The 15,385-nt window shown below is 41.2% G+C and overlaps 1 protein-coding gene across 1 annotated transcript in view; it reads left to right on the top strand.

Annotated features, from left to right (window-relative positions):
• The first annotated feature begins 254 nt into the window (after positions 1-254).
• Positions 255-15,385, top strand: part of LOC141010099 (pleckstrin homology domain-containing family G member 3) — a 34,286-nt gene continuing 19,155 nt past the window's right edge. The window contains exons 1-2 of the mRNA XM_073482913.1: positions 255-411; positions 7,333-7,400. Coding sequence (XP_073339014.1) covers positions 7,352-7,400 — 49 coding nt within the window. The 5' untranslated portion in view covers positions 255-411; positions 7,333-7,351. The remainder of the gene's footprint in view (positions 412-7,332; positions 7,401-15,385) is intronic.

Below are 15,385 nucleotides of genomic sequence, written 5' to 3'. Positions count from 1 at the left end.
AATTTACTTAAAAGGCCACGTAATGATAAATGGGCCGAACAATAGCTACGCATTTTTTTTGTTGCTGTTGTTGTTTTAAAACCATTTTCTATCTTGATAACCGAGAATCAGAAGAGATTCGCATTCTTGTTGCGGTCACTTGCGTTCACTAACAGTTAGTACATTTCCGACAGGTCGTGAACGCAGCATCAGTTCTCAGCAGCTCTTCAAAGATGCAGCAGTGCTTGGGTGTTGTGCTCAGTGTGAGCTGATGACCTGCGGTGGGATGTGTGTGTGTGTCTGAGCGGCTTTTAACATGTGAAAAGAAGAATATAACCAACGGAGTAACTTTAAGATTTTTCGTCAAGAAACTACGGAGAGCAGTTTTACTGAGGACAGAAGTCGTCCGACGGAAAGAAGTTGGCGAATTCGGTACGTGAAGTGCTTTTGACAACTTTTACCAAACCTGAGCTAACTCCGCGTTAGCTGTGATGCAGGTTGAGTTCACTTTTACATGTCAGGAGGGTTTCTCTTCTGTGTCGACACTGATGTTGTGTTTTTGAGAAACACTGCACGTTTTATTAGCTTTTGTCAGGCGCGTTTCGGGCTAAAATGTAGCTGTTTAACGTTATATTGCTCGTTTTCACCCAAAAACAAACCACCTCAAAGTTCATTAAAAGTACCAAATATCTGCATGCGTGTCTTTTTGCTTATGAATTCAAACTCAGAGTCCGCTTTAGAGCTCTGTCTCTCATGTATTACTTCAACACATCACTTATTACACATCATGATGGGCTCCACCGCCTTCAAAGTTGCATTACCTACAGATACTGCATACTTTAAGTGCATTTTTGCTTCATACTGTGTAATTTCACAACCTCTAAGCTATAAGCCCCGCAGGGTGCAGGAGTTTCAGTCAGATAAGAAATGTTTGTCTTTGGACCCAAACACTTTCAGTTGAATGAACTTTGATCAGCTGATTCTCCCCTTTGTTGGAGATGAGGTTTTTCCACTCATGCATTCACGTCAGACTTGTGAGACAACTAACCTCCATGCTGGAGTTGAATCATTTGCCATTTCCTCTTTCCCTGCATCCCATTCCCGCCCCCTACGGTGCCCATACTTGGCCCCCAGCAAACCTAATTGTTTCTTGTCTAATGAGCACCCCAGTGAGACACATTCAGGCTTTAAATGCAGGCTGTTCATAGGTCAATGACTCTCCCCACCAGCTGTTGACGAAGAATGGGACAAAATCAATCAGTTACCAGTGAAAAGTTCTATTTTCTTCTCCTTTTGACCTCACTTGACCTTTCAGACAATAACGTCTCAAATTGATTTCAGATAAATGTTGCCTCAATGCGATAAACAGCGCCTTCTTCCAGGTGGTCCAGACAGGAAACTGCCCGAGTGTATCTTGGACCTCAGACTTGGCTCTTTATTCCTTCTTCCCGAGTCTTGGTATGCTGCAGCTGTGATAAAATCACCAGAGCTGCAGAATGCAAGGGAGGTTTCATCTGAAGAGACCATATAACTTTAAAACCCAGCGTCTGGGCTTTCCATCAGCCACTTTCTTTATTATTTAGTGGTTCAATGCTTACTTGATGCTGCTTAGGGTAGACTTGGATCTCATGAGACTATGAAGCTTTGAAAGCTGTAGCTAGGATTACACTGTGAAAGTTAAAGGTCGACTCCAAACGGGACCTGTCAACTTTGTTTTTGTTTTAAAGTGAGAGCGTGCGCATCAGTGATTTAGCATTACAGACACCCAAGGGAGGTCTGGCGCTGCATTTTTGCTGTTATGATGTTGACAAGCCCCCATGAAGCACAAGGGAGCTGTTTGCTTTCAGATGGGGTGTAATGCACCTTAAAATGAGCACACTCCAATTCTATTTGAAAACTAGACATCTAATTTTAACCAGCAGCCCTCCGCTCTCCCCTCCAGACCCCATTGATTGGAGGAGTACTAAATGGACAACTTGTCTATTATTTATAATGTTAAAAGAACTGGAAGTCTTCGCTTGTCAGTCTCCATTTAAGATGGCACTTACAACCTCACTTGCCAGGTATGCATTTTGTGGATAAAGGTAATTTATGGGGAGGTGAAAATAGCTGTTTCTCCTATTTCAGCACAGCAGGGAATGATTATTCTCCCATTAAGGGCTATTTTGGCCTGGGTATGGGATCACCATATGGCCGAAACTCTTCACAGTGCCCTGTGGGTGTTCGTTTGGATGGATCACTTATCGCCACATCTAAGCAGCTTGCTCCAAAATGCAGTGGACTAAAATAAAAGGCTCATATGTTGTGTGTGTGTGTCTGTGGGAATCTAAGGGTTTTGGCAACGCTTTTGTGGAAGCTGTGGATTTGATTAAGATGAAGCAACAGCGTAAGGGTTGATTGTTTTCCCCAGTGAATGAAAAGCTGTTAGTCTCTCAGGGCCTGTGTGTCAGGGGACAAACTGCAGGAGTAATGTGGGAAAGAGGGCACTCACAGAAAGGCTGTTTTCAGGGGGTATTTTCTGCCGGAGTAGACGGGGTTAGAGGGTGAGAGAGAGGTCTTGCAAGATAAACATGCGACCAGTGCTGAAATAATAAAGACTCTTCTGTCTCTGTTAGCCTGTTGGACCTTGTACCTCTGCATGCTGTTCCAGGTTTGATTTTTATTTGTTCTGAACGTAAACATCCGTCCTGACTGATGGTGTCTTATAGGGACCCGCACCACCATGTCTGACTAGAGACATCCCAGGGGGCTTATGTCATACTTCCAGATTCGATGAATGCAGCGTGAGGCGGTAGGTCTTCTGACTGTGAGAGAGAAACGCAGCAGGAATTCTCTGGACTAATTTTAGCTTCTCCTCCCATCAACTTGTTCCGCACAAGGAAAATGCAATTAGTGCAGTTAAATGTTGCACAAAAGGCTGATTGAGTTCTCTTGAATTCAGATGCTGGATCCAACTTTTATGTAATCTCTTGTGAGCATCATCAATTGATAGTAGCACAGTCGATGGATGGGAATTTTCCTCCACAGTTAGAAAAACAAGCCAGGTTTTAAATGTAAACACAGCCTGTTAATTGGCAGCAGTCTTGACATCCGAAAAAACATTTTTGGTCATGTAGGAACTAGAGCTCCAACAATTAGATGATTATCGATTAGTTTATTGACAAAAAATTAGTCTCCAACTATTTTGTCAATTGGTTAATTTTTACAGTCATTTTTCAGGCAAAAATGTCAAGCATTTGCTGGGTTCAGCCTCTTAAATGTCAGGATGTGCTGCATTTCTTCATCACATCTGTGAAGGCGGTTATATTTTCACCTGCTTCTGTTTGTCGCTTGGTTGGTTGGTTTGTCAACAGGATTACACAAAAACTATTTGATGGATTTCCACCAATTTAGATTGAGGACGAGTCTTGCCCCAGAATAAACCTCATTAACTTTTGGTCCAGTTCCAGGAATTTTTTCTCACTTTCTTTAACATTGTGAAATAGGGCATTTTTCAACATTTTTGTTTAATTTTTACGGAATAGTGCATCTTGATGATGCATCTTTGTGTTTTGGGAAATTGTGATGAGCACTTTTCACATTTTTTTAGATTAACAATTAATCATGAAAATAATCTGCAGCTGAATAGGCAACTGAATAATAATTGTTAGTTGCAGCACTAATACTGTATGACCACATCCTCAGTGACTTGTCTGTGCCCTCTGTAACCCTTCCTGAATAGACAGAGAAAGTGGCATGTCTCCCCGAGAGCAGAAGTCTTGTTTTCCTTCGGTTTCCCCTGTAGACACATTCAGTGGTTTCACTTCTCTCATAACCTTGATGGGCTGTCAGTGGTGAAAAATGCTCCAGATAGTCATCACCCCCCGAGGACCCTTTTTCCTTTTACATGTTAGGCCTGAGGTCTTGGTTCAAGGTATATGTTTGTCTGTGCGTATTATCTCAGAGTGAGGCTTTTAACACATTTATGGTGATGACTCAGGACAAATTTTCTCTTTATTTGCACAAGTGCTCTGTCTTGCCAGCATCTGTCCCCGTTAATTATCATGTTTGTTGTGTTTTAAAGAAAGGAATTCAGGCTTTGACTGCCCGGATCAGTGTAAAGCCTGGCGATTAGAGGAACAAGGAAGTTTATCAGCCCATCTGAAGAAGCGATCCATTGCAGGTCTTTCTTTTAATAACCATCAGATTGGCTCTGGCAGCATCTGTCTTCAATTAAGGGGCAAGTTGCAGATTCCCATGCGGGAGGTTCATGCTGCGGGTAATTCTGTCATCAGCTGTGGGAACCAAATGCTCTCCATTTGTGTGAAATGGCAGCTAGTTCAAGCACAGGTGGCCAGCTTGGCATGAATGTTGGCTTCTATGTAGTGTTTTCTTTAGGATTTGAAATTTGGCCGTGCCCCCTCCTTAGGAAAACAAGGATTTGGAATCGCCATATGTCAGCAAACAGGAGGGGAAAGTTAATGAGTTACTATTGTTGAATTCTGTCCAGATGTGTCGGTTACATCGCTTTACCATGTCCTGCCAGAGATTATTAAACATTTTGACTTTCTCCACCCAAAACATTTTCTACATCCACTGACAGCCTTGGATAAGACATTGTAGACGTCTGGTTCTTCAAAATGTTTTTCCAGTGTATATAGGTTTTGAGCCTATTATTCCTAGTCTAGCCTCTCATTGACCAACGACAGATTAGCATAGTTCTGGTCTGGCCATTAAGCGGGGTTAGCTCATAGGTCACGGTAGGTGGGATTATGAGAGGATTTTATTAGTTCGGAGTTCAGAGACAAGTTCAAAACCTGCCCCTCGACATGAATACTACTACTGCAGGTTACATGAACCCTCCACTTGAAAATCAATTGGTCGAGCTTGGTCAAAAGCAGTTTGAGGAGGCTTCAGTCTTGAAGAATGTCATTGAAGCAGCGCTGCCAAGACTGAGCATAAATCTGCTTGTTTTACAGCATTTGTTATAAGTTTTGCACTCAAAGATGCAACAAGGTTATTGATTTCAGTCAGATTAAAAATGGCGATGTTGAAATATTTTCTTTTCTGAAGATGTTTTATAGTTATATTTTGTAATATTGTATGTTGTAAATAATGAAAATGTATGTTTACATTAAGTCTTTCTCACCAATTGGAATTGTGTGTGTATCCTTGAGGTCTCGCAAACATGCTAAATGTTCTTCTTTGTAAAATATTTGCAATTAGTTTTATAGAATGTTTAAGACTTGCATTGTTTACATGTGTTTGCTAGCTAACAGTCATCTTCATCCTTGCCTTTGTTGGTGCATGCAAGGTTATTAGGTGCGTTACTTCTGTTACTTTTACTTTGTGCTGTATGTCGTTGTGCATCGTGAGATACAAACAAATGTGTTCCCAAGTACTGAAAATGGTTAGAAAAATTCCACAGGGGATCTTTTAAATAAATGAGCTCTACAAAGAACCCACATTTCATTTTTAAAGGATGAAAAAGATTTTTTCCCCTACTCGCTTGTTGTGCTTTGCTGGTGGATGAAAACAAAATAATAACAGTTTTATAGCGGCTGACCTTCTTGTCCAGTAAACATGCTCTACTTGAGTCCAGGCTGCAGCTGCAGGGACCCTACAGTGAAGCAGTGATCCTAATGTGTGGATCCAGCTCTGTGATTTTCCTCCTTGCATTCCTGCACATCTTAATTGGTGAACCTCCTGGCAGTGGGTTCTGTTGGCCTCGGCTGGCCTGGCTGTCAGCTCGGCACAGTGGACAGCAACGCACTGGGAACAATGCCCATCCTAATCCCTGAAGAATTCCCGCTCCTCTGATCTAGATGGCCCAAGAATGTGATGTTTAAAAGGCCAGAGGCTCACCAGGAATCACAGGGAGACGAGTTCTCATGCACAGTCTTCCATGTTAATTTGTTGTAAGGAGCCAGAGGGGCAGTGATGTGAGAAACTGGCAGCACAGTGGCTCAGAGGCGACACACCTCATCATTAACAGCACCGCTGCCTGGCATGAGGGATTAGAAAAATACATGCCAGGGTTGAACCTGTAGTCTCACGGGACAGTTACACTAATAACTTGTTTTGATGCATCATTGATCCATTTGTAACAATTATAAAAAAAAAAAGTATACTGATAAGACTGAATAATATAAAATGTACCTACCTACCCACTTTTTGAATGAGCGCACAGCAGGCATTCATAGTTATGGTAGTGATATTTCTTTTTGTAAAGCAATTTCAAAAATGCTACACATCAATTAAAGATGCATAATTGATACTTATATCGCTCAAATTGCATGAATTGCTGCTACAGTCCATTTAATTGATTGGTTGTCAACTATTAAATGAAAAGCCTTCTTTTTTGTTCATTGATTAATTGTTTTTGAGTAATTTTTAAAGAAAAAAAATTCTGATTGCAGCCACTCAAATGTGAATACTTTCTTTTTTTTGTAAAACTCCTTCATGACAGTAAACTGTAGACAAAACAAGACATTTGAGGACATCACCTTGTGCCTTTAAAAAAAAAAAGTGATCAACATTTTTCACAAAATTATTTTAACATTTCAACAACAAACAACTAATTGATTTATCAAGAAAATGATCAACACATTAACCAAAATGGAAGTAATTCTTTGTTGCAGCCTTATCAGAGAGGTTTGTAAATGTCAGATCCACCACATTTACCTTGTAGCTGCTAAATCTCTTGCGTGTACATTCATGTTTAGCTCGACTGTTATCATTCCAACCCCCTCCTGCCCTTTCTCTACTGATTAGCATGAGTTCATATCACAGTTTCCTCCACTGTGCATACCTCAGTCCCAGCCTTGCTATACTATATTAGCCAGTGGCATGAGCAAGCGCAGACCAGTGAGCAGGGGAATGGGAAGAATTTCCTTTTATATCTAAGACCTGAATAGACCGAAGCTGGTTTGCTTTCAGTGGTGAGGCCAGTAGAAAAGGCATGGCTCGCTTGACAAAGGAATAAAAGTTAAAACGTTTTTTTTAATGAGAACCCACCAAGAATGATAAATATTCCCATGCTGTGCAAACTTTTTTGATGATTGATGATCCCTTTCAGTCAATATAATTAGCTGATTTTCTTTGTTATTTATGATACTAAATGAAGAGTTTTTTTGGTTTAGGACTGTTGATTGGGCAAAAGAAGCAATTTGAAGATGCCAATTTAGGGCTCTGTGAAACTATGATGAGAGTTTTTCACAATTTTTGACACTATAATCGATTTTGTCATGAAAATAACCAGCAGATTAAATGATAATGAAAGTAATTGTTATTTGCGAACCCAACTGTGTCTACTGTAAGCTCTAACATGAAGTACCTTGATTATGTCTGAGCCTTCATGTTTTGTTTTGTCAGCTCCAGAGGCCTGAGTGCCATGCCAGAGGGGTCCCATTCTGCTCTCCACCAGGGCCCAATGGGGGAAGGTAATATCAATGCAATCATATTCAGTATGCTCCTGTAATTGCTGCCTATGAATTGACCAGTCTTAAAACATGGAGTTTTAATACGTTGGTGTATTCCTTATGGTGTATCTGGTTACCCAGGACAGTGTGCTAACATAACACAGTGCAGTGCAGTACAGCAGAGGTGAATGGAAAAATGCTTGAAATGGAAGAATAGAGGAAATGTAGAGGCAGAGCTGAGAGAGTAATGAACTTCCCTCCTACAGTCCAGACCGGCAGAGAGGCTCTTTGTGTGGCTGTGGAGCTCGGCCAAGCCCCTTTCAAACAGCCGAAACCCCTGAACACTCGCACATCAAACCAGAATGTGTCAGAATCACAGACAGCCAAGACGGCTGGTGCAGCCAGCGGTGCTGACCTTGTATGCTTGGGGGGGGGGGCAACTCAAGTTGCATATTATTTTAGTGTTCATTATCTTCAGTCACAGAGCCACAGCATTGACACAGGGCCTCTTTGTATCTGTTTGCCTGTTCTGTCCCTCAACCCGCCCCCACGCCTCCTCTCGTCTCCACTGAACACATTTGGCACTGGGCTTCCTCTTTGGCTGAAGAATACCAGCGTGTCAATGGTTCCCTTTTTCCTCTGCGCCTGTCCTTTTGGTTCAGCTTTGGCCAGAGGAGGCTTTTGGCTGGGGGAGACGTGTGCCGCCCTCATGAAAATTTGTGTCTCTATTTCCTCAAAAGGCCAGGCTGCACTGACTACATGCTCCCACAGCTCATTTTGCAGCTCAGATGTCCAGTGTGAAATCACCTTGGCATGACAGAACACCCACTTGCAGTTGAAACATTTTCAGACTGGTTTTGTTTGTGGGCCAGTTTGAGTTAAAGTGTGACTGGCTTAGCTCTCCTGCTGTGGATGGATGGATGGTAATTAAGGGGCAGGGCTGCTGGTAATCTGTGTGAGGTGGTGATTGGATGTGGTTAACAGGCAGGAGGAATGTTTATGGTGAAATGAAGCCCCCCATCTGGTCAAGGTAAACGATAACAAGGTTGTGGTGACGATTCAGTTGGAATCATCTCGATGGTTGGAAGAGTTTTGAAGTAAAAGAAGAAGTGTTGATCGCAGGTAGAGCTGCAATGATTAGTCGATTTATTGATTAGTTTCTCAAAAGAAAATACATTTTTAACTATTTTCATAATCATTCAGTCATTTTTCTAAACACATCTATGATAGTAAATAAAGATTCTTTGGGTTTTGGACTGTCAGTTGGACAAAATAATCAAGTTGAAGACGTCACTTTGGGCTCTGGAAAATTGTGATGAGAATGTTATACAATTAATTAATCAATAAATCGTGAAAACAATCGGCAGGTTAGTTGATAATGAAAATAATTGTTTGTTGCAGTCCTACTAGCAGGCTTTCAGTGGCACCCTTGGTAGTTTTGAGGGGGAACGTTATCCCCCTTGTTAGCAAAATGAAAAAAATGTGTCCCCCTTGTTGACTTTCGGCTCTCCTCCAAGATGTACCCAGATGTTCTTTCCAGCTGTTGAACGTTTTTGTTGTTCTGCACTTTGAATTCACTGTTCCAGCGGAATTGGATGACGGGAACCTATATAAGACCCCTTATTATTCTATTTCCATCTAAGCTAAGCTTCCATCTCCATGGTGGAACATGGACAAGCATGATTATAATCCTCATATACCACATTTTAAAGATATCAGGTTAAAAAAGCTAATACACGTATAGCCTGTCAATCCATCGACAGTGGCGCAGCCAGGTTTCCGCAGACCTGAGGCAGCATGAAGCATCTCTTTCAAAGATAAGAGTTCCCTCTGACCTACTTAACCCCAGGCAGGAATGTAGCTGTGTGTGCAGAATGTACAGCTTTAAAGGGGTTTTGGGGGGGACAGACGGATCATCTCCATTCACTGCAGCTTTTCCAGACCACTGGGCATAGGGTTGTGGACATAGATATATGATGGCAGGGATGGCCGCGTCTCTGAGTGGGTTGATCAATGGAGCTCCTGGACTGGAAATCTTTTTCTGCTTAATTGCCTGTAGCTTCAATCACAGGCAGCCTCAGGTGAGCCTGCAGCAATTCCAGTTTCTTCACATCCTATATGTCCAAAATGTCTTACTAGTGTTGCATAAGGTTGTTTATATCATTACATAACATGGGTACTATTGTAATAGAATTCCTCATCCACTGTATTTCATTTCATTGTTTGGTTCAGACTCCCGTGCTCCTCACAAAAGAATTTATTTCAATGTAAATTATTTTATAGCCTCCCACAATGGCATTCCTCCTATAGAGTTCTTCCGCTGGATTACACACATTAGTTACAGGCTCCCTGCTTCGAGTGTTCCTGTTAGATGGCCTCTTAGAAACTCATTTGAATCAATAAAACTCTTTATCAGCTTCCTCCATAACACTCAACATTCAGTTGGTGTTTTGTAATCAGGCATGCAGCGCATAATACTTTAGTGACATGGAAGACATGACAGGAAACACAATCATGGCTTAATAATAATGGTGATTATATGTTATTGTAAAAGTTCATGAAATTAATGCTGTTTCTTGTCATTTATTGTAGCGTGACAAAACACTTCTGTGTTTTGTAAAGTACACAAAAGACAATTACGGAAGTATCAAACTGTCAAATTCCTCATTTGACTGCTGTGTACAGTAAGTGTTAATAAGGCCTAAACTAGAGGATAAACGACATCACACCCTTTATAACACTGCTTGTGATAAACAGCTTGATGTTAAGTAAATTAACTGTCTTCTCCCTGCCACACTTCACACAGCTGTCCTGCCACCAGACTCTGCAGAGAGGTGCTAACAGGACAGCAGTTTGGTTGTAGACTATCAAATTGGTGGTAAAGTTTACAATAGACTCACACCTCCGGGCCCAGATGGTGTGTGATGTCCAGAGGAAATGTAAGTTTTGAATAGATCCAAAGCTGTGTTGTGTGCTGGTGCCTGAAGGGCTCTTAGAGGGGGGGCTTGTTGATAGAGGAGTTTCCTAAGTGGATCATCACATGCCTATGCACTGAGGTCAGCTGGCACAGCTGGATCCTTTAAGAGCCACGGCCGAGTTTAGGGAAGGTTTATGGGATTAAATTTGAGTTTTTGAGGAGTTTTGTCCTACTGCTACTTTGAGAATCCAGCATCTCTGAAACATATCACACTTAAATGCTGGTGAAGTGATATACATTGGCAGTAATGATAAAAATCTTATTGTTAGAAATTAGAATAACCAGTGATGGATGCTAAGCAAGTACACTTTACTCCAGTACTGTACTTAAGTACAATTTTGAGGAGCCTTTTTTTACTAAGATGGTTGTCTAATACAAGAGTTCATTTCTTTCAAACAAGCATTTCAGGAATCTCAAAAATCTAACAAAAGCATCCTGATGTTTACAGTAAATGAGTGAAATTTGTAGACTACACAAAGCACTCTTAGTTTCATTTTTAAACACCAGAATTCCCCCAGAACTTCCCAGCATAACGTTTTGACCTTGACTGTCGGTGTGGAATGCAGGTTCAGTTTGTGAGCATGTGTGCTCAGCCTCTGTTGTCCGCTGCGGTTTATTGACCGACCTTCAGGCTAATGATTAACGCAGCATTAAAAGCTCCTTGTGAGGCCAAAGACAGGTGTAAATCAAACTATCTTGGACATATGAAGGACTGTTTATGAAGCAGAAAACCTCTGAAGTGACCTACATTTTTGCCTCTATCAAGGGATAAGAAATCAATTCAGGCCATTGGTCTTGGTGTCTAATCTCCAGTGTTCTGACTCATGCTGTTTGATAATGGTCTCTGAAGACTCAGGGGCCTAATCCCGGAGGCACCCCTTATACTTGTGCCTCCTGCCCTCCTGAGGGGCAGCCATTCACCGTTGCCAGGTGGGGAGGAGTTTTTCCCAAGGGGATCAGAGCAAGACTACCCTCCATGTCTCCCAACAGCAACTGGGGAGGAGTTGAGTAGCAGAGGTTGTGGACGGGTGTTAAAGATGGAAGTTCAGAGTGGATCTCGAGGGGCGGAAGGGCTTTATTAAGATGTACTGCAAAACATGATTCCCTCTTTATCCCCCTGAGGGAAACAGGGTCACACACTGTGCACTTGGCTCTGAAAGACCTAGCAGATTAGCAGTCTCCTTAAGAGCCAGTTTGAAGTTGTTGTTTTTTTTTCTTTCTTGTGAGTGCACATCCTAATCAACCAATTAGGAACCAGGATTTTCCTCTTTTCCACATGCTTTAATGTGGGAGGTAAAAGTCCTCTTTATGGCCAGTGGGAATTGCCAAAAAAAGTAACTCTGTGCTAACACGCTGAAGAAAAACAATTGAAAAGACAGCAAGAATGTGCCTCAAAGTATGGTTTTCTCAAGGAAGATAAGGGTATGTTGTAAGACAAGTTGTAAATGTGACGTGTAGATGCATCACATATTACCAGAACTTGTAAAAAGAAAACTCTTTGTCCTAAGGGGATTGAAGTAATGTATGATGTTGCCAAGACAGTGCTAGGCACCCAGGAAACAAACCTCCCAGATGTGATGAAACCACTGAAATTACCAATATTGCACAGTTTTACAGTTATCGATCACGCAGTTGCAGGTGTAGTCAAGTTACTGTTAAGAGGAATCTCACAAGGTGGATTTAGATGTGATTCATCGAGCACTGGGTTCAAATTCGTCACTGTTTGTACGTGAGTCAGTGTGAATCAAGCAGGAGGAGCGGCTGTGTGAATCGTTACTAACAGAGCAGGCAGGGGCTTGTATCTTTCAGTGAGATGTTCTGTCCACAGTGCTGTCACTCTTATCCTTATTGTTTGTTTCCTAATGCCTAACAAAGATGCAAATGACAGACTTGCTACAGGCGGCAGAGTGTTAAGAGGAGTCAAGGTGCTTCAGTGTGGCGCCTGTAATCTGCCATCAGTTTTCCAGTGAAGAGAGAGAGAGAGTCTGTTTTCTAATGCTAATAGCTCCTGCAGCTAGGATATATATTTGCATGCTGAACATGGATATTGGCTGTGTTGTTCCTGTTTCTTTGCCCCTGATTTGGTTAGAAAACAAAAGGCCACAAGCCAGACAAAATAGTCTACGTGAAACAGGATCAGACCGCAAACTCTGGGTTATTTTTGGAGTCTCGTTAGGCAAATTGACAATGAATTTTGTCTTGGGGCCCTAATTTCACCTGAAACAGTCATTAAGGTGTGTCTTTCTCGGAGACAGCTGCTCTTTAACTGTGAAGTGCACACTCATCGTTCATCATATCAAAAGTCTGCTCACAGGAGTTGGAGGGATTGGAGATGATGATCTAGAAGTCACTGAGGACTTTAACACCCTTTTCTTTCTGGTTTCTTGCTTTGGTGGATGGATCTCATTACTGCTGTATTTGAGGTAATACAAGGATTGACACATTACATAACATGTATAAATTACAATAATTAGGCCATTTATACATACTTTTGCTCTAAAAAAAAATGTAAAATATACAATCAGTTCAACTTGACAGGGATTATTATTATCCGTTGCTATTTTTGTAGACGCTTATAACATTTTCCATTGTGCACTGTAATTTTTCAACTAACGCTGTTATTACCCTTGTTTGTGTCTAGTTTGTTTCCTTAAGCCATAAGTCAAGTAGACATTGTGTTATGTCAGCCTGTCATGAATGCAAAACAGTAAACAGAAGATGGATATGTGGCCAGGGCAGTTTGAGATGTCGGAGAAAAGAAGACTTGTCCTGAGTATAATTTGCATGGAGGCTGGTTTGCATCAACTGATGTAGAAATGCGAGTCACATCATCATAGGGTTTTGCAACCAACGAGTAACGTCATAGCTGCATGTTGTGACTTATCTTGTTCTCAGAGAAGGTCATAATATTTTAGTTGGAAAGCACAGACGCCAGAGAATATTCTTTATAAAGGAATGCTTTGTTCGCAGTACACCAGAAACTTCAGACGGATACAGATCATCTCTGTCGTATACGTGTCTGTAGGCTCTTAAAAAAAGTTAATAACCAGGTGCTGTGGTATTCATTTCAGTGTTTCTATTCACCTCCAAAATGCCTTATTAGGCACTGCCTGTCAGTCATACAGCCATGATGTCAGAGGCAGACGAGTGTAAGAACTGTCTGCATTGTTAACTGCATGATAAGCTGAAATGGAAACAAGTGCGGTTTTCACATTATTACTTCTAGACTGATTAGTCATGGAGCCCCTCAGTGAGTGAATGTCCTGTCTGCTTTCAGCGATGAAACAGACTGAAGCATTTTCCCCTAAATCACCTGTTGTACGCCCGACACCCCTTTCTTTATCATTCATAACCCTCACATGCACTGGTTTTATCATCAAGTTGAGGGTCTCGGAATAGGAAGCTATTTCATTTGACTTTTTCTTAGACAAACAATATCTAATGTCTCCCGCTGGCGGTCTCCTAATCAAAACAATGAAAACAATGGATGTAGTTTGATGACATTGTGAAGTAGTGTGGGATCATTGCTGATTAAAAAAAAAATCTATCTGACATGAATTCTTCCAGACGAGGTAATGCATTTTGTAGTTTTATTCATGTTATGTTTAGTCTTGCTTGCCGTCTTCGTTCTTCACCCTCTATTATCTGATGTTTCCTTGAAAGTAAAATGTAAACATGCTACATTAAATAGCATTACAGATATTTCTCTGGGTTTATACATTGTTGGAAACACTTGGGATAATCTAAGTAGACAACTCAACAATATATATAACATAGGTCTCATTGTTTTTAAACCTTTGAATGCTGAAATGTTTATGTGTTTCACGTTTAACATCATTTTGGAACTATTTGGGTACAGGTTGTTTTAGTGTCCGGCAGCATTGCATCGAAGTGCACCACTGTCCAGGGGATTTGGTTTCACTGAAGTTACAAAAGAGAAGGGAAGGTCATGCTTGTAGCATTAGCACACCTTTGTCTGTAAATGTTAACCTCGGCTTAACAGCCAGGAAACTAGAATTCAAAGAATTACAATGAGGGGTTCGGGAGGGTTTTTTTCTGGAATTCCAATCATTTTTCCTTCAGCAACAACATTAGTAATCTGTTCACACACAAGAAGTTGATATCATGTAATCCATTAAGGATCACACTACAGACTTAGTTAACTTTCTTGATGTTGACTTTGTTGAGACTGAAATGGAACTGCAGTGAATCATTGTGGTTGTCTGAAATGTAGTCCAAATACTATACTATCTCTGTAGCCTTGACTTGGTTAATGGTTATGTCTGTGAGTTAACAACTGTATTGATGCAGAGCTGAAACAAAGGAGAATGTTGTGTTTTGTTGAGGTAGTATACTTTGTGAAAATTGAGGTGTGTGAATGTGGAAATCCATGGCTTGGCTGAAATGGAAACTTTGTTCTGGACCCTATATTTAGCTGTGCAACCTCTCTGTGCACATTATGATTTAACAGGTCTGTCCACTGAGCTGTTGAAAAGAAGTGGTAGGAATTTTTTGTGAATGAAGACAAGTATGCTGCTTCAAAATTATAAAATAGAGTTCAAATTATTGAGATGTGAGGCAACCATTCCCTCACATGTGACCTATGTGAACAACGTGAAGTCTTCGTTAGCTGAATCTGACTTTAACTTGCACGTGTTGCATCTCGTTAAAGATTTCCTGTATTATTCATTTTAGCTGCTGTGGTTACTGTGATCAGGGTGCTGCTCCTCCTTCAAGTGGTTAAAGAACAGTTGTCACTGATACCAGCAGTAATTTAACGCTAACGGGTGAGTTGAGTGTTCAAAAGTGTGTGTTTGAGTGCAGATGTTATATGTGACTGCCTTCGCCAATTCTGTAGAAAACAGATGGTTTAAACTAGTATGCGCTGCTTGCTGTTACGGTGGTTTCTTTTTATAGATCTTTCCCTGCAGTGATTGCCAAAACGTCATTTTGGCCTTAAAGGATAAATTCCAAGAACTATTCCCCCCCCCCCAATAAAGTTAACAAATTAAAGCAGTCAGAAAGCTGC

This window comes from Pagrus major, chromosome 16, assembly GCF_040436345.1.
Source record: "Pagrus major chromosome 16, Pma_NU_1.0".
Lineage (NCBI taxonomy): Eukaryota > Metazoa > Chordata > Actinopteri > Spariformes > Sparidae > Pagrus > Pagrus major.
This window is presented reverse-complemented; position numbering and strand designations above follow the sequence as displayed.